General features: G+C 41.9%; 1 protein-coding gene across 1 annotated transcript in view; it reads right to left on the bottom strand.

Moving 5' to 3' along the window:
* Positions 1-8,846, bottom strand: part of thumpd3 (THUMP domain containing 3) — a 45,627-nt gene extending 36,781 nt beyond the window's left edge. The window contains exons 1-2 of the mRNA XM_060919517.1: positions 8,779-8,846; positions 8,111-8,304 (exon numbers count right to left, since the gene is read on the bottom strand). Coding sequence (XP_060775500.1) covers positions 8,111-8,304; positions 8,779-8,821 — 237 coding nt within the window. The 5' untranslated portion in view covers positions 8,822-8,846. The remainder of the gene's footprint in view (positions 1-8,110; positions 8,305-8,778) is intronic.
* Between the last annotated feature and the right edge of the window lie 15,239 nt (positions 8,847-24,085).

The following is a 24,085-nucleotide window of genomic DNA, read 5'->3' as shown; positions in this document are numbered from 1 at the left end:
AGAGGGTTTCTTGACCATAACTTTGTCACCAAGGATTTTCCAGAGGTTCTCTATTGGGTTGAGATCAGGACTCTGGGCAGGCCATGCCATTAATTCAATGTTTTCACCTTCAAGGAAATTCTTTACCCGTTTTGCTGTGTGACATGGAGCATTGTCCTGCATAAAGACTGCAGGCTGATTGGGCGATGAACGCAAGTAAGGAACCATGTGCTGTTGAAGAAGGTTCTGATACACATTTGCATTCACTCGGCCATGTAGCTGTACAAGAGGCCCAACTCCCGCAGCAGAAAACATGCCCCAAACCATGACACTTCCTCCTCCACCTTTCACTGACTTCTTTACACACTTTGGGTTTAGTCTTTCTCCAATGTGTCGCCGAACATAATGCTTCCCATCAGACCCAAATAAATTAAATTTGCTTTCATCACTGAAGTGAACCCTGGACCAGTTCTCCTCTGTCCACACAACATGCTCCTCAGCAAAGCTCAGTCTAGCTTTTTGATTTTTTTTGCTAATGAGAGGTTTGGTCACTGCAGTGTGGGCCTTCAGTCCAAATGCTCTTAAACGGCGAGCCACTGTATGGCGAGACAGATCCTTACCATGTTCAGCACTGAACTGGCGAGCAATTCCACCTGCAGTATGGAAACGATTACCCATTGACATCCTTCGCAGTGACCTGTCCTCTCTTGCATTTGTCTTCCGTGGACGACCAGCCTTCTTGGGCGACTTGAATGAGTTTGTAGTTTTGTAAAGATTCAATATTCTTGAAGTCACAGATTTGGAACGATCAACTTGTCTTGCTATGGCTGATAGGGTCATCCCTTTGGTTTTCATCTGGACAACCTGCTGCCGGAGGCTTTCAGTCACTTTAGAACGACCCACCATCTTGCAAAGTCAATGAAACTGGCAGTTAGAATGCCACTTAAATAGGGGTTGACTGATAATCAAGGAAATTAGCACCATGTGCTAGATTAGCACCATTAAGTGGGAGGCACCTGAAAGTGTTCTCTAATTTTGATCAGTGCATTTTTTGCAAAATGCAGGTTTTTTGTTGAAATGCGTTATCCATTTTGTGAAAAAGTGTTGTTGTAGCATGGTATAGACACAACAAAATGTCCTTAAACTGTTGAGCAGTGAAGATGGTATTATTTCAAAATTATTCAAGTTTTTATAAGTTGTTCTCTAATTTTGATCTCCAGTGTACATACCAACAGACTTTATACTTTAAACTACATCCAGCTGGTATGTTATGTCAATCAGATGTGTCAATTTAATGCACATATACAACCCCAATTCCAAAAAAGTTGGGACAAAGTACAAATTGTAAATAAAAATGGAATGCAATTATGTGGAAGCTTCAAAATTCCATATTTTATTCAGAAAAGAACATAGATGACATATCAAATGTTTAAACTGAGAAAATGTATCATTTAAAGATAAAAATTAGGTGATTTTAAATTTCATGACAACACCACATCTCAAAAAAGTTGGGACAAGGCCATGTTTACCACTGTGAGACATCCCCTTTTCTCTTTACAACAGTCTGTAAACGTCTGGAGACTGAGGAAACAAGTTGCTCAAGTTTAGGGATAGGAATGTTAACCCATTCTTGTCTAATGTAGGATTCTAGTTGCTCAACTGTCTTAGGTCTTTTTTGTCATATCTTCCGTTTTATGATGCGCCAAATGTTTTCTATGGGTGAAAGATCTGGACTGCAGGCTGGCCAGTTCAGTACCCGGACCCTTCTTCTACGCAGCCATGATGCTGTAATTGATGCAGTATGTGGTTTGGCATTGTCATGTTGGAAAATGCAAGGTCTTCCCTGAAAGAGACGTCGTCTGGATGGGAGCATATGTTGCTCTAGAACCTGGATATACCTTTCAGCATTGATGGTGTCTTTCCAGATGTGTAAGCTGCCCATGCCACACACACTAATGCAACCCCACACCATCAGAGATGCAGGCTTCTGAACTGAGCACTGATAACAACTTGGGTCGTCCTTCTCCTCTTTAGTCCAAATGACACGGCGTCCCTGATTTTCATAAAGAACTTCAAATTTTGATCCGTCTGACCACAGAATAGTTTTCCACTTTGCCACAGTCTATTTTAAATGAGCCTTGGCCCAGAGAAGACGTCTCCGCTTCTGGATCATGTTTAGATACGGCTTCTTCTTTGAACTATAGAGTTTTAGCTGGCAATGGCGGATGGCACGGTGAATTGTGTTCACAGATAATGTTCTCTGGAAATATTCCTGAGCCCATTTTGTGATTTCCAATACAGAAGCATGCCTGTATGTGATGCAGTGCCGTCTAAGGGCCTGAAGATCACGGGCACCCAGTCTGGTTTTCCGGCCTTGACCCTTGTGCACAGAGATTCTTCCAGATTCTCTGAATCTTTTGATGATATTATGCACTGTAGATGATGATATGTTCAAACTCTTTGCAATTTTACACTGTCGAACTCCTTTCTGATATTGCTCCACTATTTGTCGGCGCAGAATTAGGGGGATTGGTGATCCTCTTCCCATCTTTACTTCTGAGAGCCGCTGCCACTCCAAGATGCTCTTTTTATACGCAGTCATGTTAATGACCTATTGCCAGGGGTTAAATTGGGCCGGGGCTGGCTGGGGCTGAGCCCCGGCACATAAGCTCGGAGCGGATGGCATATGATCACGCACACATCAAAAGCAACAAACCCTTTGGGGGCGTTGTGGCTCAGGTGGTTAAGGCGCCATACCATGAATGCGGGCGACCCGGGTTCGATTCCGGCCCGAGGTCATTTCCCGATCCCTTCCCGTCTCTCTCTCTCCCGCTCATTTCCTGTCTCTACACTGTCCTATCCAATAAAGGTGCAAAAAAGCCCAAAAAAAATATCTTAAAAAAAAAAAAAGCAACAAACCCTTTTCACGATTTTCAGTTCTGAATAATTAAATATCGTTTTATTAATCAATAAACCCATGACGTTTATGAGATAGATCATAGTTTTCCTGATAACAAGACGACCTGTCAAAGCTATTTAGAACAGAACTTGCGATCAGAGATTCTGGTTTCTGGAACACTGCGTGGGTTGCCAATTCCGCTTTTTATAAGCGACTTTGGGGTTTCTTTTTTTGTGAGCTCGCTTTAAAAAAAAATCAGAAGTCGTGGTTTGCGGGTTTTTGGGCTTGTGTTTCAGCGTTGTGACTTGTTTATAATTTTCTCCGTACACCGTCTCCCCTTTTACCTGCATATCAGAATTTTTCCTGGAAGTGATAGTACGCTACAAAACAGTCACATACTTCTACTGCTGTTACAACTACTACTAATAATATTAACAATACAGTGAACATAATCATTATCATATTTTTTATTATTAAAAACAAAATATCAAATAATACTGAAGAGGGGAAAAAATACTGATCTAAATATGTTGTGTTTTTATTTTTAGACAGTATGTGTTTTGCTAAACACATACTGTCTAAAAATAAAAACACAACATATTTAGATCAGTATTATTTTTTCCCCTCTTCAGTATTATTTGATATTTTGTTTTTAATAATAAAAAATATGATAATGATTATGTTCACTGTATTGTTAATATTATTAGTGTTTTATTATTTATTGTTAATATTTAATGTTAATTTATTATTATTTATTGTTAATATTATTAGTGTATTATTAGTGTAATTATTATTGTTATTATTATGTATTCAATTATTTATTTGGCATGTGGTGCTTTTTGTATTGTCTAGAACATACATAAGATGAGCATATTATAGCAGCAAAATAGAAGCACAATCATTTGAATGCAGCAAAATGCTGCATTCAAATGATTGTGCTTCTATTTTGCTGCTATAATATGCTCATCTTATGTATGTTCTAGACAATACAAAAAGCACCACATGCCAAATAAATAATTGAATACATAATAATAACAATAATAATAAATGCTTCCAATGTTATAGTGTTGTTTGTATTTGGTTGCATTCACTGCATGAATATATTTGATTGACAATTTGACTGACAGTGTTTTGGCATATTTAACATTTATCCTCCAAAATAAATCAACTGTTTTGGTTTAAGATTGTGCAAGCCTTCAAATTTTCTCACTGAACATTTCTCCTTCACATTTTTCACCTGTAGGCATGTGACAAGATTTAACATGATATTGCTCAACCTACCTCTGTAAAGTCAGCTAACAACTTATTAAAATGCACCAGAATTCAGCAAATAACATGTATGATAATAAAAAACTTCTGGGGGAGGACCCCCAGACCCCCCACTAATCATTTCCTTCAAACCAATGTACAACAACCTGTACAATCTGTTACATTGGCCAACCAATCTACATTCAAACTGCCATAATGTGTAGGGGGGCACTACAAGACACACATAGGCCTACAACACACAGATAAGGTGTATATCTCTGTGCAATATGATATGGTTATCAAATTAGAGGGTTATTTTCCAAAAAGTATATTGGGGCAGGGCGGCGGGGGCAGGGGCGGGTACGAGGCAGAGCCCCCCCACATAACCAATCCCAATTTAACCCCTGCCTATTGCCAATTGACCTAATGAGTTGCAATTTGGTCCTCCAGCTGTTCCTTTTTTGTACCTTTAACTTTTCCAGCCTCTTATTGCCCCTGTCCCAACTTTTTTGAGATGTGTTGCTGTCATGAAATTTCAAAATGTCTCACTTTCGACATTTGATATGTTGTTTATGTTCTATTGTGAATACAATATCAGTTTTTGAGATTTGTAAATTATTGCATTCCGTTTTTATTTACAATTTGTACTTTGCCCCAACCTTTTTGGAATTGGGGTTGTACAACAGTAATGCATTTTGAGTTCCAGTTGGAATTTGGCCGAAAGCAATAAGGCCTAGCCTGGCAAGCCAGACTAAGCCCATGTTTACATTAGACCGTATCAGCGGATCATCAGATTAACGTTTTTAAAACGATTAGTGTGCACACAGCAACACCAATACACGATTTGCGTGCACACAGCAACGCCAATACACGGATACGCTCGGCTCCGCAGGCATCCTGCGCTCCAAATCACTCTGCCCTGAACAGCGAGTGCCCTCTGGAGGGTGCGCACTCCGGTCCTGCGCAGCTCACACAGCGCGTGAGTGAAGCACACTAGCAGTGATTCGGGACTGAGCCGCTGTGTGTGTGATCCCAGCGCATATCACTTACTACTTGCAAGTGGAAGGATGGCAAGCCTAAAGACAATCATAACTACACAATGGGCAGTATTTGCATCAGTATTTGCAGTATTTTCATACTTTTATACTCTTTAATGAAAGGTGATACAAGGCGGAAGTCCGCTCCGTTTTTCAGCAGTCGCGTCACATGACCAACGCCAGCGAATCAGGAAGGTGGATGTCACAGTGACGTTGTCCAATGAGACGCCAGCTAGAGCTCAGCACAGCGTATCTGCGTATTCTCAATGTTTACACAGCACCGGAGCTGACACGATCTGGAATGAATACGTGGACGCTGGCGGATTCCCGTTTCCCGGCGGTTTAATGTAAACGGACAGTGCATCCGCGAAGAAAACGAGACAGATACGGTCTAATGTAAACGTAGCCTAAATGTGAATATTTAGTCTGGCCTTGCTCGTAGACATTTCCGAAGGGTGTGGGAGGAACAACCCGCTGTCTTTCAAACTGTCTCTGTGCGTATAGGCCAACGCTCTGACCAATCAGCGCAACAGTGACTGTGACGTAGTCAGAGCAACAGAAAGCAGTGGGGGAGGCCTTGAAATAAATAATTTTTCAAAATGCGTATTAATTAATAAACAGGTTCTAGATATTAAGAAGTTTGGAGATAATGACCACAAGTTTGGAGTCTGTACCACATACTTAACATACACTCTTATTTTTTTCAAGTGTTTTTCAAGGGTTTGCTTAAACTGTTTTTGAGAGTTTTTATTTTTATTTAGTGGTGTTTGGTGAAATAATTTCCTTAAATTTAAAATAATGGGAAAATAAGAAACAATCAAAAAGTAATGTTTCAAAGCTGTTTATTAATTCTTCGTACTGCACAAACTAGCCCATCCTTTTGGCTACGAGCGGAGCCAGCTGGTAGATCAGACTTTTGCCATAGCCAGTCGGCAAAACAGCGAAAACGTCCTTCTTGAAAAGAAATGAGCGGAGAGCCTCTTCCTGCTCATGTTTCAACGAAAACTCCAAGTCTAATTCTTCTAAAACTGATTCCAAAGCGGAGTCAAACGTGCGCTGTTCACTAGCCCGTAGCCATCTTCCCTGTTGTGCTTTCTCCAGTGTCGCGCAGCTTTGTCGTCACTCCTGCAAAAGCCCACCCAAAGAATCCAAACAAAAACCTTGCGTTGTGATTGGCGGGCACGATTTGATGCCCGGGGTGTTTTGTTGATATGGTGCGAGGCTAGACCCACTCGCAGGCAAAAAATACACTGCTCACAAAAATTAAAGGAACACTTTTTTTATTGGGCCTGGCATGAAATCAGTTAAACCTGTCTGATAATTTTCTGGTTGGTTAAGCAGCTGAGGGCATCGTTAATCACTTTCAGCTGTATTGGTGTTCATGGAATTAACAACAGGTGCACCACAGTGGCAACAATCAGAAAACCCTCAAAACAGGACTGGTTTTACATGTGGAGGTCATTTCAAGTTTCTCCCTCTTGATCTTTTTTGGCTGATTTTTCACTCGTGCTGGTTTTGGCTTGAGTAATTATCTCTACTGGCAGTATGAGGCGATTCCTTAACCCTACAGAAGTTGCACAGGTTGTCCAACTTCTCCAGGATGGCACATCCACACGTGCTGCAGCAAGAAGGTTTAATGTGTCTCCCAGCACAATCTCCAGAACATGGAGGAGATTTCAGGAGACTGGTGGTTATTCTCGGAGAGCTGGACAGGGCCGTAGAAGGTCCTCAAGCCATCAGCAAGACCGATACCTGCTCCTTTGTGCAAGGCGGAACAGGCTGAGCACTGCTCGAGCCCTACAGAATGACCTCCAGAGGGCCACTGGTGTGAATGTCTCTACCCAAACAATCAGGAACAGACTTCATGAAGGTGGCCTGAGGGCCCGACGTCCTGTAGTGGGCCCTGTGCTCACTGCCCAGCACCGTGGAGCTCGACTGGCATTTGCTGAAGAACACCAGAATTGGCAAGTCCGCCACTGGCGCCCTGTACTTTTCACAGACGAGAGCAGGTTCACCCTGGGCACCTGTGATAGACGTGAAAGAGTCTGGAGAAGACAAGGAGAACGTTATGCTGCCTGCAACGTCGTTCAACATGACAGGTTTGGTGGTGGGTCAGTGATAGTCTGGGGGGGCATATCCATGGAGGGACGCACAGACCTCTACTGCCTAGGAAATGGTTCTCTGACTGCCATAAGGTATCGAGATGAAATCCTTCAACCCATTGTCAGACCCTATGCTGGTGCAGTAGGTCCTGGTTTCCTCCTAATGCACGACAATGCACGGCCTCATGTGGCAAGAGTATGCAGGCAGTACCTGGAGGATGAAGGAATTGAAACAATTGAATGGCCTTCACGATCCCCTGACTTAAACCCAATAGAACATGTGTGGGACATTATGTTTCGGTCCATTAGGCGCCGCCAAGTTGCTCCTCAGACTGTAGAACAGCTCAGGGATGCCCTCACACAGATCTGGGAGGAAATGCCACAAGACACCATCCGTCGTCTCATTAGGAGCATGCCGCGACGTTGTCAAGCATGCATACAAGCTCGTGGGGGCCACACAAGATACTGAAAAGCATTTTGAGTTGCAGAAATTAAGTTTTTGAAAAAATGGACTAGCCTGCCACATCTTCATTTCACTCTGATTTTAGGGTGTCTACACAATTGAGCCCTCTGTAGGCTGAAAACTTTTATTTCCATTAAAAGACTTTGCATCCTTTTGTTCCTAAGACATTGCCCTGTCGATATTTGTATAGATATCCAACTTCATATTGAGATCTGATGTATCTAATGTGTTTCTTTAAAGTGCTCCTTTAATTTTTGTGAGCAGTGTATTTTTGGCCACTAGGCGGGTGGGTCTAGTTTACTAGGCTAAATAAGGCCAGGATTAATGGGGAAAAACCAGCCACGGACTGAAAAGCTGATACTGTTAGTTGTGAAACACTAACCTTCTGCAGATGATCCGTAGTTATTTCGAAATAAATTCTGCCTCGATCTTTGCTAACTCTGGCACTGGCTCCTATTTTTTCCTGCACCTCCTCAGCTGCAGTGTGTTCAAAGCCTGTAGGTACAGTGGCTCCTACAGTAACAGTGAGGGACTGGAGCGCCTCCTCTCCTTCATTCACACACACTTCTGCCATTTCTGTCCTGCAAAATACAGGGTATGATCAGAAAGCATCATTTCTGTTTGTGTCCAGACATCACTTTTATTACAGTGCCAACTATCAGCGTGTAAAGATACAGATATTAGCGCGCACTTATGAACTATTTTCTTTATGCACTACAGTTCAGGGGTGGGTTTCCCAAAAGCCTCTTAAAGCTAAGAGCATCTTAACTAGGAGAGAGAGAGAGAGCGTTCATTGTGCTGCTCACTCTACCATTTAACAATGATCTTTGAGCTGCGATGCTTTTGGGAAACTCAGGCCAGTTTCGCACAGTTCCATGCTAGATAGTTAGCACATATAGCACAGCCAGCCTGGCTACTGTATGAACACTGAGCGCACTTATTAAAGAAATATTCACCACTCTGGTCTTTCTTTTCATAAGAGGACAACTAACTGAGATTAAAACATTCAACGTAATAAACTGCTAATGAACAGGAATTTCAAACAATCACCGAGGCTACCGGCTCCACCGAGCTTTAAATCTGAACTCGTCATTCAAAACTTCCTGCTCCAGTGAGCTTCCTGTAGCCCGACACAGTGAGGAAGATTTACTTCCGGGTCTATGTTTGATAAAAGTCACGGCTCACAACGACTGAGCTCTACATCAAATCTGAAGAGCTCATAGCCTATTCCCACTGAACTCTTGATAAAATCCGAAGTGCTCATAGCCTGTTCCCACTGAACTCTTTATAAAATCTGAAGAGCTCATAGCCTATTCCCACTGAACTCTTTATAAAATCTGAAGAGCTCATAGCCTATTCCCACTGAACTCTTTATAAAATCTGAAGAGCTCATAGCCTGTTCCCACTGAACTCTTTATAAAATCTGAAGAGCTCATAGCCTGTTCCCACTGAACTCTTTATAAAATCTGAAGAGCTCATAGCCTGTTCCCACTGAACTCTTTATAAAATCTGGAGACTCATAGCCTGTTCCCACTGAACTCTTTATAAAATCTGGAGACTCATAGCCTGTTCCCACTGAACTCTTTATAAAATCTGAAGAGCTCATAGCCTGTTCCCACTGAACTCTTTATAAAATCCGAGTGCTCATAGCCTATTCCCACTGAACTCTTTATAAAATCTGAAGAGCTCATAGCCTATTCCCACTGAACTCTTTATAAAATCTGAAGAGCTCATAGCCTGTTCCCACTGAACTCTTTATAAAATCCGAAGAGCTCATAGCCTGTTCACACTGAAATCTTTATAAAATCCGAAGAGCTCATAGCCTGTTCCCACTGAAATCTTTATAAAATCCGAAGTGCTCATAGCCTATTCCCACTGAACTCTTTATAAAATCTGAAGTGCTCATAGCCTATTCCCACTGAACTCTTTATAAAATCCGAAGTGCTCATAGCCTGTTCCCACTGAACTCTTTATAAAATCCGAAGAGCTCATAGCCTGTTCCCACTGAAATCTTTATAAAATCTGAAGTGCTCATAGACTGTTCCCACTGAACTCTTTATAAAATCTGGAGACTCATAGCCTATTCCCACTGAACTCTTTATAAAATCTGGAGACTCATAGCCTATTCCCACTGAACTCTTTATAAAATCCGAAGAGCTCATTGCCTGTTCCCACTGAACTCTTTATAAAATCTGGAGACTCATAGCCTATTCCCACTGAACTCATTATAAAATCCGAAGAGCTCATAGCCTGTTCTCACTGAACTCTTTATAAAATCCGAAGAGCTCATAGCCTATTCCCACTGAACTCTTTATAAAATCTGGAGACTCATAGCCTATTCCCACTGAACTCTTTATAAAATCCGAAGAGCTCATAGCCTGTTCTCACTGAACTCTTTATAAAATCTGGAGACTCATAGCCTATTCCCACTGAACTCTTTATAAAATCTGGAGACTCATAGCCTGTTCCCACTGAACTCTTTATAAAATCTAGAGAGCTCATAGCCTATTCCCACTGAACTCTTTATAAAATCCAAAGAGCTCAAAGCCTGTTCCCACCGAACTCTTTATAAAATCTGGAGACTCATAGCCTATTCCCACTGAACTCTTTATAAAATCCGAAGAGCTCATAGCCTGTTCCCACTGAACTCTTTATAAAATCTGAAGAGCTCATAGCCTGTTCCCACTGAACTCTTTATAAAATCTGAAGAGCTCATAGCCTGTTCCCACTGAACTCTTTATAAAATCTGAAGAGCTCATAGCCTGTTCCCACTGAACTCTTTATAAAATCTGAAGACTCATAGCCTGTTCCCACTGAACTCTTTATAAAATCTGAAGTGCTCATAGCCTATTCCCACTGAAATCTTTATAAAATCTGGAGACTCATAGCCTATTCCCACTGAACTCTTTATAAAATCCGAAGAGCTCATAGCCTGTTCCCACTGAACTTTTTATAAAATCTGAAGAGCTCATAGCCTGTTCCCACTGAACTCTTTATAAAATCCGAAGAGCTCATAGCCTGTTCCCACTGAACTCTTTATAAAATCTGGAGACTCATAGCCTGTTCCCACTGAACTCTTTATAAAATCTGAAGAGCTCATAGCCTGTTCTCACTGAACTCTTTATAAAATCCGAAGAGCTCATAGCCTGTTCCCACCGAACTATTTATAAAATCTGAAGAGCTCATAGCCTATTCCCACTGAACTGTTTATAAAATCCGAAGAGCTCATAGCCTATTCCCACTGAACTCTTTATAAAATCCGAAGAGCTCATAGCCTGTTCCCACTGAACTCTTTATAAAATCTGAAGAGCTCATAGCCTGTTCCCACTGAACTCTTTATAAAATCTGAAGAGCTCATAGCCTGTTCCCACTGAACTCTTTATAAAATCCGAAGAGCTCATAGCCTGTTCCCACTGAACTCTTTATAAAATCTGGAGACTCGTAGCCTGTTCCCACTGAACTCTTTATAAAATCTGAAGAGCTCATAGCCTGTTCCCACTGAACTCTTTATAAAATCCGAAGAGCTCATAGCCTGTTCCCACCGAACTATTTATAAAATCTGAAGAGCTCATAGCCTGTTCCCACTGAACTCTTTATAAAATCTGAAGAGCTCATAGCCTGTTCCCACTGAACTCTTTATAAAATCTGAAGGGCTCATAGCCTGTTCCCACTGAACTCTTTATAAAATCTGAAGTGCTCATAGCCTGTTCCCACTGAAATCTTTATAAAATCTGGAGACTCATAGCCTATTCCCACTGAACTCTTTATAAAATCTGAAGAGCTCATAGCCTGTTCCCACTGAACTCTTTATAAAATCTGAAGAGCTCATAGCCTGTTCCCACTGAACTCTTTATAAAATCCAAAGAGCTCAAAGCCTGTTCCCACCGAACTCTTTATAAAATCTGAAGAGCTCATAGCTTATTCCCACTGAACTCTTTATAAAATCTGGAGACTCATAGCTTGTTCCCACTGAACTCTTTATAAAATCCAAAGAGCTCATAGCCTGTTCCCACTGAACTCTTTATAAAATCCGAAGAGCTCATAGCCTATTCCCACTGAACTCTTTATAAAATCTGGAGACTCATAGCCTGTTCCCACTGAACTCTTTATAAAATCTGAAGAGCTCATAGCCTATTCCCACTGAACTCTTTATAAAATCTAGAGACTCATAGCCTATTCCCACTGAACTCTTTATAAAATCTGGAGACTCTTAGCCTATTCCCACTGAACTCTTTATAAAATCCGAAGAGCTCATAGCCTGTTCCCACTGAACTCTTTATAAAATCTGGAGAGCTCATAGCCTATTCCCACTGAACTCTTTATAAAATCTGGAGAGCTCATAGCCTATTCCCACTGAACTCTTTATAAAATCTGGAGACTCATAGCCTATTCCCACTGAACTCTTTATAAAATCCGAAGAGCTCATAGCCTGTTCTCACTGAACTCTTTATAAAATCTGGAGACTCATAGCCTATTCCCACTGAACTCTTTATAAAATCTGGAGACTCATAGCCTGTTCCCACTGAACTCTTTATAAAATCTGGAGAGCTCATAGCCTGTTCCCACTGAAATCTTTATAAAATCTGAAGAGCTCATAGCCTGTTCCCACTGAACTCTTTATAAAATCCGAAGAGCTCATAGCCTGTTCCCACTGAACTCTTTATAAAATCTGAAGAGCTCATAGCCTGTTCCCACTGAACTCTTTATAAAATCTGGAGACTCATAGCCTATTCCCACTGAACTCTTTATAAAATCTGGAGACTCATAGCCTGTTCCCACTGAACTCTTTATAAAATCTGGAGAGCTCATAGCCTGTTCCCACTGAAATCTTTATAAAATCTGAAGACTCATAGCCTATTCCCACTGAACTCTTTATAAAATCCGAAGAGCTCATAGCCTGTTCCCACTGAACTCTTTATAAAATCTGAAGAGCTCATAGCCTGTTCCCACTGAACTCTTTATAAAATCCGAAGAGCTCATAGCCTGTTCCCACTGAACTCTTTATAAAATCTGAAGAGCTCATAGCCTGTTCCCACTGAACTCTTTATAAAATCTGGAGACTCATAGCCTATTCCCACTGAACTCTTTATAAAATCTGGAGACTCATAGCCTGTTCCCACTGAACTCTTTATAAAATCTGGAGAGCTCATAGCCTGTTCCCACTGAAATCTTTATAAAATCTGAAGACTCATAGCCTATTCCCACTGAACTCTTTATAAAATCCGAAGAGCTCATAGCCTGTTCCCACTGAACTCTTTATAAAATCTGAAGAGCTCATAGCCTGTGCCCACTGAACTCTTTATAAAATCCGAAGAGCTCATAGCCTGTTCCCACTGAACTCTTTATAAAATCTGAAGAGCTCATAGCCTATTCCCACTGAACTCTTTATAAAATCCGAAGAGCTCATAGCCTATTCCCACTGAACTCTTTATAAAATCTGAAGAGCTCATAGCCTGTTCCCACTGAACCCTTTATAAAATCTGAAGTGCTCATAGCCGTTTCCCACTGAATTCTTTATAAAATCTGGAGACTCATAGCCTATTCCCACTGAACTCTTTATAAAATCCGAAGAGCTCATAGCCTGTTCCCACTGAACTCTTTATAAAATCTGAAGAGCTCATAGCCTGTTCCCACTGAACTCTTTATAAAATCTGAAGAGCTCATAGCCTGTTCCCACTGAACTCTTTATAAAATCCGAAGAGTTCATAGCCTGTTCCCACTGAACTCTTTATAAAATCTGAAGTGCTCATAGCCTGTTCCCACTGAAATCTTTATAAAATCTGGAGACTCATAGCCTATTCCCACTGAACTTGTTATAAAATCTGAAGAGCTCATAGCCTGTTCCCACTGAACTCTTTATAAAATCCGAAGAGCTCATAGCCTGTTCCCACTGAACTCTTTATAAAATCTGGAGACTCATAGCCTGTTCCCACTGAACTCTTTATAAAATCTGAAGACTCATAGCCTATTCCCACTGAACTCTTTATAAAATCCGAAGAGCTCATAGCCTGTTCCCACCGAACTATTTATAAAATCTGAAGAGCTCATAGCCTATTCCCACTGAACTGTTTATAAAATCCGAAGAGCTCATAGCCTATTCCCACTGAACTCTTTATAAAATCTGAAGAGCTCATAGCCTGTTCCCACTGAACTCTTTATAAAATCTGAAGAGCTCATAGCCTGTTCCCACTGAACTCTTTATAAAATCTGAAGTGCTCATAGCCTGTTCCCACTGAAATCTTTATAAAATCTGGAGACTCATAGCCTATTCCCACTGAACTCTTTATAAAATCTGAAGAGCTCATAGCCTGTTCCCACTGAACTCTTTATAAAATCCGAAGAGCTCATAGCCTGTTCCCACCGAACTATTTATAAAATCTGAAGAGCTCATAGCCTATTCCCACTGAACTCTTTATAAAATCTGAAGAGCTCATAGCCTGTTCCCACTGAACTCTTTATAAAATCTGAAGGGCTCATAGCCTGTTCCCACTGAACTCTTTATAAAATCTGAAGTGCTCATAGCCTGTTCCCACTGAAATCTTTATAAAATCTGGAGATTCATAGCCTATTCCCACTGAACACTTTATAAAATCTGAAGAGCTCATAGCCTGTTCCCACTGAACTCTTTATAAAATCTGAAGAGCTCATAGCCTATTCCCACTGAACTCTTTATAAAATCCGAAGAGCTCATAGCCTATTCCCACTGAACTCTTTTAAAAATCTGAAGAGCTCATAGCCTATTCCCACTGAACTCTTTATAAAATCCGAAGAGCACATAGCCTATTCCCACGGAACTCTTTATAAATCCGAAGAGCACATAGCCTATTCCCACTGAACTCTTTATAAATCCGAAGAGCTCATAGCCTATTCCCACTGAACTCTTTATAAAATCTGGAGACTCATAGCCTATTCCCACTGAACTCTTTATAAAATCTGGAGACTCATAGCCTATTCCCACTGAACTCTTTATAAAATCCGAAGAGCACATAGCCTATTCCCACGGAACTCTTTATAAATCCGAAGAGCACATAGCCTATTCCCACTGAACTCTTTATAAATCCGAAGAGCTCATAGCCTATTCCCACTGAACTCTTTATAAAATCTGGAGACTCATAGCCTATTCCCACTGAACTCTTTATAAAATCTGGAGACTCATAGCCTGTTCCCACTGAACTCTTTATAAAATCTGGAGACTCATAGCCTATTCCCACTGAACTCTTTATAAAATCTGGAGACTCATAGCCTATTCCCACTGAACTCTTTATAAAATCTGGAGACTCATAGCCTATTCCCACTGAACTCTTTATAAAATCTGGAGACTCATAGCCTATTCCCACTGAACTCTTTATAAAATCTGGAGACTCATAGCCTATTCCCCGCTGTAGAGACGAGTGAAGCCATCTGGCCGCCATATTACCACTCCCATCGCGTGTATTTGGCTGACGTGCTCCCCTTCACTGTTATTGTTTTTTTTCCGATGAGATGACATCTCTTTTTTTTTTGAACGGCTCTTTTTTTTTTTTTTTTACTACTAGACTATAATTTTTTTTATGGAGATTATTTCAGTTTTTCTCTGATACAGTGAACCGTTCTCTTTCATATATTTCTTCTTTATATATACTAGTGCATCTCAAAAAATTAGAATACCGTGAAAAAGTTCCTTTTTTCATAATTTAATTCAAAAAGGTAAACTTTCATATATTCTATATTCATTACTGTATCAATGCGGTGTGGCGTGGAGGTGATCAGTCTGTGGCACTGCTGAGGTGTTATTGAAGCCCTGGTTGCTTTGATGGTGGCCTTCAGCGTATCTGTATTTTTGGGTCGAGTGTTTCTCATCTTCCTCTTGACAATACCCCATAGATTCTCTATGGGGTTCAGGTCAGGCAAGTTGGCTGGCCAATCAAACACAGTAATATTATGGTCAGCAAACCATTTGGTAGTAGTTTTGGCACTGTGGGTAGGTGCTAAGTCCTGCTGGAAAAGGAAATCAGCATCTCCAAAAAGCTCGTCAGCAGATGGAAGCATGAAGTGCTCTAAAATCTTCTGGTAGATGGCTGTGTTGACTTTGGACTTGATAAAATACAGTGGACCAACACCAGCAGATGACATGGCACCCCAAATCATCACAGACTGTGGAAACTTCACGCTGGGCTTCAAACACCTTGGATTCTGTGCCTCTCCACTCTTCCTCCAGACTCTAGAACTGTGATTTCCAAATTAAATGCAAAATGTACTTTCATCTGAAAAGAGGACTTTGGACCACTGAGCAACAGTTCATTTCTTTCTCTCCTTTGCCCAGATAAGACACTTCTGACATTGTCTCTGGCTCAGGAGTAGCTTGATATTAGGAATGTGAAAGTTGTATCCCCTTTCTTGAAGATGTCTGTTCGTGATGGGTCTTGATACACTGACACCAGCCTCAGTCCACTCCTTGTGAAGCTCTCCCAAGTTCTTGAATCAACTTTTCTTGACAATCCTCTCAAGACTGCGGCCATCCCTGTTGCTTGTGCACCTTTTCCAGCCACCCTTTTCAGCAATGACCTTTTGTGGCTTACCCTCCTTGTGGAGGGCATCAGTGATCATCTTCTGGACAACAGTCAAGTCAGCAGTCTTCCACATGATTGTGGTTGTGTGTACTGAACTAGATCGAGAGATACACTGTGTTCATACTGTTTTACTCATCTCATCATCATCTCTAGCTGCTTTATCCTGTTCTACAGGGTCGCAGGCAAGCTGGAGCCTATCCCAGCTGACTACGGGCGAAAGGCGGGGTACACCCTGGACAAGTCGCCAGGTCATCACAGGGCTGACACATAGACACAGACAACCATTCACACTCACATTCACACCTACGGTCAATTTAAAGACACCAGTTAACCTAACCTGCATGTTTTTGGACTGTGGGGGAAACCGGAGCACCCGGAGGAAACCCACGCAGACACGGGGAGAACATGCAAACTCCGCACAGAAAGGCCCTCGCCGGCCACGGGGCTCGAACCCAGACCTTCTTGCTGTGAGGTGACAGCGCTAACCACTATACCACCATGTCGCCCCTACTGTTTTACTCAAACTCGAAATGAAATATTCTAATATTTTGAGATGGGTTTTTTTTAAGTTTTTGTACTGTATGCCATACTGATTAAAATTAAAATAGAAAAATGCTTGAAACATTTTAGTTTATATGTAATGAGTCTATAATATATAACATTTTCACTTTCTTAAATAACTGATGGAAAATATTGAACTTTTTCACAATATTCAAATTTTTTGAGATGCACTAGTATATATATATATATATATATATATATATATATATATATATATATATAAAATCTGTAGCCACTTATGCTGTACAGGGTCGCAGGCAAGCTGGAGCACTGTCGCCTCACAGCAAGAAGGTCCGGGTTCGAGCCCCGTGGCTGGCGAGGGCCTTTCTGTGCAGAGTTTGCATGTTCTCCCCGTGTCCACGTGGGTTTCCTCCAGGTGCTCCGGTTTCCCTCACAGTCCAAAGACATGCAGGTTAGGTTAACTGGTGACTCTAAATTGACCGTAGGTGTGAATGGTTGTGTGTGTCTATGTGTCAGCCCTGTGATGACCTGGCGACTTGTCCAGGGTGTACCCCGCCTTTCGCCCGTAGTCAGCTGGGATAGGCTCCAGCTTGCCTGCGACCCTGTAGAACAGGATAAAGCGGCTACAGATCATGAAATGAGATGAGATATATATTATCTGTAGCCACTTATGCTGTACAGGGTCACAGGCAAGCTGGAGCGCTGTCACCTCACAGCAAGAAGGTCCAGGTTCGAGCCCCATGGCTGGCAAGGGCCTTTCTGTGCGGAGTTTGAATGTTCTCTCCGTGTCCGCGTGGGTTTCCTCCAGGTGCTCCGGTTTCCCTCACAGTCCAAAGACATGCAGGTTAGGTTAACTGGTGACTCTAAAGTGACCGTAGGTGTGAATGTGAGTGTGAATGGTTGTCTTTGTCTATGTGTCAGCCTTGTGATGACCTGGCGACTTGTCCAGGGTGTACCCCGCCCTTCGCCCATAGTCAGCTGGGATAGGCTCCAGCTTGCCTGCGACCCTGTAGAACAGGATAAAGCGGCTAGAGATAATGAGATGAGATGAGATTGGCATGCAAAAGTTTGGGCACCCTTACTGAAAATGTCTGTTACTGTGAATAGTTAAGTGAGCAGAAGATGAACTGATCACCCAAAGCATAAAGGTAAAGACGACACATTTCTTTTCATTGTTTTCTGCAAGATTTGTGTATTATTTTTGTTTTGTACAATTGGAGAGTGAAAAAAGAAAAGGAACACCATGCAAAAGTTTGGGCACCCCAATACATTTGAGTTCTCAGATAACTTTTACCAAGGTTCCAGACCTTAATTAGCTTATTGAGCTGTGGCTTGTTCAAATTCTTCATTAGGAAAGGTCAGATGATGCAGATTTCAAAGCTGTCTAAATTCTCTGACTCCTCAAACTTGTCCCTAAAATCAACAGCCATAGGCTCCTCCAAGCAACTCCCTCGCATTCTGAATAATAAAATAATTGATGCTCACAAAGCAGGAGAAGGCTACAAGAACATAGCAAAGTGTTTTCAGGTAGCTGTTTCCTCAGATCGTAACATTATTAAGAAATGGCAGTTAACAGAAACAGTGGAGATCAAGGTGAGGTCTGGAAGATGAAGAAAACTTTCTGAAAGAACTGCTCATTGGATTGCTAGAAAGGCAAATAAAAACCCCTGTTTGACTGCAAAAGACCTTCAGAAAGATTTAGCAGACCCTGGAGTGGTGGTGCACTGTTCTACTATGCAGCGACACCTGAACAAATATGACCTTCATGGGAGAGTCATCAGAAGAAAACCTTTCCTGCGTCCTAGCCACAAAATTCAGCGTCTGAAGTTTGCATGAACATCTAAATAAGCCTGATGCATTTTGGAAACAAGTCCTGTGGACTGATGAAATCAAAATAGAACTTTTTGGCCACAATGTGCAAAGGTATGCTTGGAGAAAAAAGGGTGCCAAATTCCAGGAAAAGAACACCTCTCCATCTCTGAAGCATGGGTGTGGATCGATCATGCTTTGGGGTTGTGTTGCAGCCAGTGGCACAGGGCACATTTCACTGGTCAAGGGAATCATGGATTCAAATAAATACCAGCAAATTCTGGAAGCAAACATCACACCATCTGTAAAAAAGTTGAAGTTAAAAAGAGGATGGGTCCTATAATAAGATGATGATCCAAAACACACCTCAAAATCTATGGAATACCTCAAGAGGCACAAGCTGAAGGTTTTGCCCTGGCCCTCACAGTCCCCTGACCTAAACATCATTGAAAATCTGTGGATAGATGTCAAAAGAGCAGTGCATGTAAGACAGCCCAAGAAACTTGTAGAACTTGAAGCCTTTTGCAAGGACGAATGTGTGAAAATCCCCCAGGTCAGAACTGAAAGATTATTAGCTGGCTACAAAAAGTGTTTACAAGCTGTGATACTTGCCAAAGGGGGTGTTACTAGGTATTAACCATGCAGGGTGCTCAAACTTTTGCTCTGGGCTCTTTTCCTTTTTTGTCATTTTGAAAATGTAAAAGATGAAAATAAAAATTGTTTTTTGCTTAAAATATAAAGGGAATGAGTCATCTTTAACTTTATGCCTTTTGGAGATCATTTCATCTTCAACTTGCTTAACTGTTCACAGTAACAGCAATTTTGACCGGGGTGCCCAAACTTTTGCATACAACTGTAAATATCCCAGAAACTACATAGTCTAAGCAAATGAAACTGAACAGGCTTAATGTTGAGCAATATAAGATTTATTCCTCAAAACGTGAATGAGAAATTCAAAGGTATGTGGATTCCATGAACGATTTCACAAATTTTCAATATGCGTGCCGCCTGAGATACGGCACACGTCAAGTCAGTAGTCCAGCTCCTGCCAAACACGCTGCAGCATGTCTTTGGTAACAGTCTTCTCTGGTAACAGTGTATTTTTAGAGAATTCTCTCATAAATGCACTCTGCACAGTCTTGTTCGACTGTGTTCAAGTGTACTCTAACACACAAAACGCCTTTTCTTTTCCAGTGAATGGCACTTCTATACCTAAAAGGATAAAAACAAAAAAATATTAAACATAAAATTTTGACCTATTTCCACACATGCTGTTAAAATTTGAGGTCAATTGAACGAGAATTGGCAAAATTATTAAATTGTGAAATGATATCAATTTTTTTGAAACACCCTGTGTGTGTGTGTGTGTGTTTTATTTACTTACTTACTTTAATTATTATACCAACATAAAGGCTGTATAATACTTCTTTCTATTTCAGACAGTTGTTGAAACAGGATTATTTTCGCATGTTATTTGCCATTTTCACTTCATTCTCACAGTCATGTCTTAACAGTATTTATTGGTCACATAATTCATTGTCATTTTGGACACAAACGATTCAGTTTTGGTGCTTTTTCTTTTTAAGACCACACAGTGTTTAGCAAATGGGGTAACCTTTAATGTGGTGAACAAATGCAATGAGAAATATAATTTGGCTAACACTGTGACAAAAAAAATGCAACTTTTATCATAATTATGAATAATGTAGGCATTTTTCTTCTAATTTTTCTCACCAACGACATCAATAACTTGTCCAATTTTGTGTAGCTTCCAGAAGTCTAAATGACCGTTCCGCTCTGCGATGCGAGTGGTAAGATGGCAGCCAGCTGACGTCACTCTGAGGAGCCTATGAGCTCTCCAGATTTTATATAGAGCTCAGTGCTTACAAATGGTGTTTGAGGGCAGCATCAATTTGATTCTTTTCTTGTCATAATATCAGGTGGGGCTCTGGTTTCCCCCACAGTCCAAAGACATGCAGGTTAGGTTAATTGGTGGCTCTAAATTGACCGTAAGTGTGAATGTGAGTGTGAATGGTTGTTTGTCTCTGTGTCTGCCCTGCGATAACCTGGTGACTTGTCCAGGGTGTACCCCGCCTCTCACCCATAGTCAGCTGGGATAGGCTTCAGCTTGCCCGCAACCCTGAAGAACAGGATAAGCGGCTACAGATAATGGATGGATGGAATATCAGGTGGGTATATAAGGTGATCACATTTAAACCAAGCTTAAGGCAACACATGACAGGTTCATAGGTAATGCACATATGCAAATGAGGCGTCGTCTTATTAAATATGCATAAAATAAATGCATACTTTATTTACAAAATAAAACTAGCCCATCCATCCACCATCCATCTCAGATGACATTGGGCGAGAGGCAGGGTACACCAGTCATGCAAACTCCACACACAAAGGTCCCAGTCGGCCACGAGGTCCAAACCCACAATGTTCTTGCTATGATGCAACAGTGTTAACCACTGCACCACCCCTTTGTATTACATTCAGCCCTACTTACAATATGCATCATCTTTGAACATTTTGCTTTAATCTCTTATGGTCTACTGTGCTGGGAGGTGTGGCTTGCCAAGACAAACATCCCCAAAATTAATCAAAAATAGTTCCACAGTTTATCAGTTCAATATCTTCTTTCAGCTGCTCCCGTTCATTCAGGGTCGCTACAGTGGATCTTTTTTCTGCATATTTGATTTGGAATAGGTTTTATACCAGATGCCCGGGTGCTCCGGTTTCTCCCACAGTTCAAAGACATGCAGTTAAGTTAACATGGGGTGGCCTTGGGCTGAAGTGCCCTTGAGCAAGGTACTTAAAGGGCATATCAAGGGTAAATTCAGGACCAAGATCAATGTAATTATCCTATTTTATATTAAACTTTGGTCAAATATCTGTAACATTCTGCATTCTCTGCAATTTTTTTACCTTGCGCAATACCAGAAAAATTCAGTTGAAATCAAGCCATTTGAGGTGAATTGGTATGCCTCTGAAAAAACTTTGCATTTGAATTTCCCAGGAAACATTGATTTTCGTGACGTCATCTGCGGGACGCCTCCTTCTGAATCCTACGTCAGTGCTGGTTTGTTTATGAGAAAACAACCTGGTGGTTTTCTGCAAATTTCTTCAACGTTATCACGTAATTACGGTATTAAAATGGTTAACAGATTAGATTAGATTTGATTCACTTTATTCATCCCACATCGGGGAAATTCACGTGTTACAGTAGCAAGAAAATGTCAAACAGATAACAAATCAAACTGAAATAAAAATTAGACAAATGAAGGATTAAATACAGAGGGCTATTTGCATTATCTACCGTGAAAAAGTATAGAAAAATTGTCTTATTGAGAGGCATCATAAAAGTTGTACATTACAGGTAGACTCTGTATATATACACATATATACATAAATTATATATATAAGTATGCATAAAAATAGTTTAAGGCCTATATTATTGCACATAATAATTGCATCGATGAGAGATGGCAGAGGTAGTAGTGAAGTAGTGCAAATATAACGACAAACAGGTTATTGGTGCGGGTGGCACGGTGGTGTAGTGGTTAGCGCTGTCGCCTCACAGCAAGAAGGTCCTGGTTTGAGCCCTGTGGCCGGCGAGGGCCTTTCTGTGTGGAGTTTGCATGTTCTCCCCGTGTCCGCGTGGGTTTCCTCCGGGTGCTCCGGTTTCCCCCACAGTCCAAAGACATGCAGGTTAGGTTAACTGGTGACTCTAAATTGACCGTAGGTGTGAATGTGAGTGTGAATGGTTGTCTGTGTCTATGTGTCAGCCCTGTGATGACCTGGCGACTTGTCCAGGGTGTACCCCGCCTTTCGCCCATAGTCAGCTGGGATAGGCTCCAGCTTGCCTGCGACCCTGTAGAATAGGATAAAGCGGCTAGAGATAATGAGATGAGATGAGGTTATTGGTGCTACGTTACAAGTTGTGGGTGTTATACAGTCTGACGGCAGTAGGTATGAATGACCTGCGGTATCTCTCCTTCTTACACCGTGGGTGTAGCAGTCTACTACTAAAAGAGCTGCTTAAAGCCCCCACAGCCTCATGTAGGGGGTGAGAGGGATTATCCATGATTAAGGTCAGCTTGGCTAACATCCTCCTCTCACCCACCACCTCAGTGGAGTCCAGAGGACAGTCCAAGACTGAGCCAGCCCTTCTGACCAGTTTATTAAGTTTCTTCCTGTCCCTCTCTGAACTTCCACAGCCCCAGCAGACCACATCGTAGAAAATCGCTGATGCTACCACAGAGTCATAAAAAGTCCTAAGCAGTGTCCTGCACACACCAAAAGACCTCAGTCTTCTCAAGAGGTGGAGACGACTTTGGCCCTTCTTGTACAGGACATCTGTGTTGTTAGTCCAGTCCAGTTTGTTGTTGAGGTGAACACCCAGGTATTTGTACTCCTCCACGATCTCAATGTCCAAACCCTGGATGTTCACTGGTGCAATTTGAGGAACCGTCCTTCTGAAATCGATCACCACCTCCTTTGTCTTGCTGGCGTTGATGCGCAGGTGGTTCAGCTCGCACCAGGTGACAAAGTTGATGACCTCTCTGTACTCCAGATCGTCCCCCTCTGACACATGTCCAACGATGGCTGTATCATCTGAGAACTTCTGGAGGCGGCAGCTGTCCATGTTATAGCTGAAGTCAGATGTGTAAAGTGTAAAGAGGAAAGGAGAGAGCACTGTACCCTGTGGAGCCCCTGTGCTGCAGACTACCACATCAGACACACAGTCGCGGAGCCTCACATACTGCGGTCTGTTAATGAGGTAGTTGATGATCCATGCAGCCAGGTGGCAGTCGACACCAGCTCCCTCCAGCTTCCCCCTAAGCAGTGATGGCTGGATTGTGTTGAAAGCACTGGAGAAGTCAAAGAACATGATTCTCACAGTGCTCCCAGTGCCCTCCAGGTGCAAAAGTGACCGGTGTAGCAGGTAAATGACAGCGTCATCCACACCAATGCCCGGTCAATATGCGCTGTTCACCAGGTGTCGGAGGTGGGAGAGAACAATCCTCTCCATGATCTTCATTAGGTGAGACGTTAAAGCTACTGGCCGAAAGTGGTTGAGCTCCCTGGGGTGCGAAGTCTTGGGAACTGGAACCACACATGATGTTTTCCACAGAAGTGGAACTTTCTCCAGACTGAGGCTCAGGTTGAAAATGTACAGAAGAATCCCACAGAGCTGATCTGCACAGTCCTTAAGCAGTCTGGAGTTGATACCATCAGGGCCAGCAGCTTTCCTTGTCTTGATCCTCCTCAGCTCCTTCAACACCTGATCAGCTGTTATGGAGAGGCGAGGGGTGTAGCCAAGGTGTGAGTCCTGTAGAGTGAGGTCGGGGGTGGAATGTGTGGATTGGTCTGGCAGGGATCTGAGGGGGGTGATGTGGTGTGAGGAGGGAGCTGTTGGTGTCAGAGGTATTATGAGGGGGGGTGGTGGAGTGATATCACAGACCGGTCAG

This window comes from Neoarius graeffei, chromosome 4, assembly GCF_027579695.1.
Source record: "Neoarius graeffei isolate fNeoGra1 chromosome 4, fNeoGra1.pri, whole genome shotgun sequence".
In the NCBI taxonomy this organism is placed as follows: Eukaryota; Metazoa; Chordata; class Actinopteri; order Siluriformes; family Ariidae; genus Neoarius; species Neoarius graeffei.
This window is presented reverse-complemented; position numbering and strand designations above follow the sequence as displayed.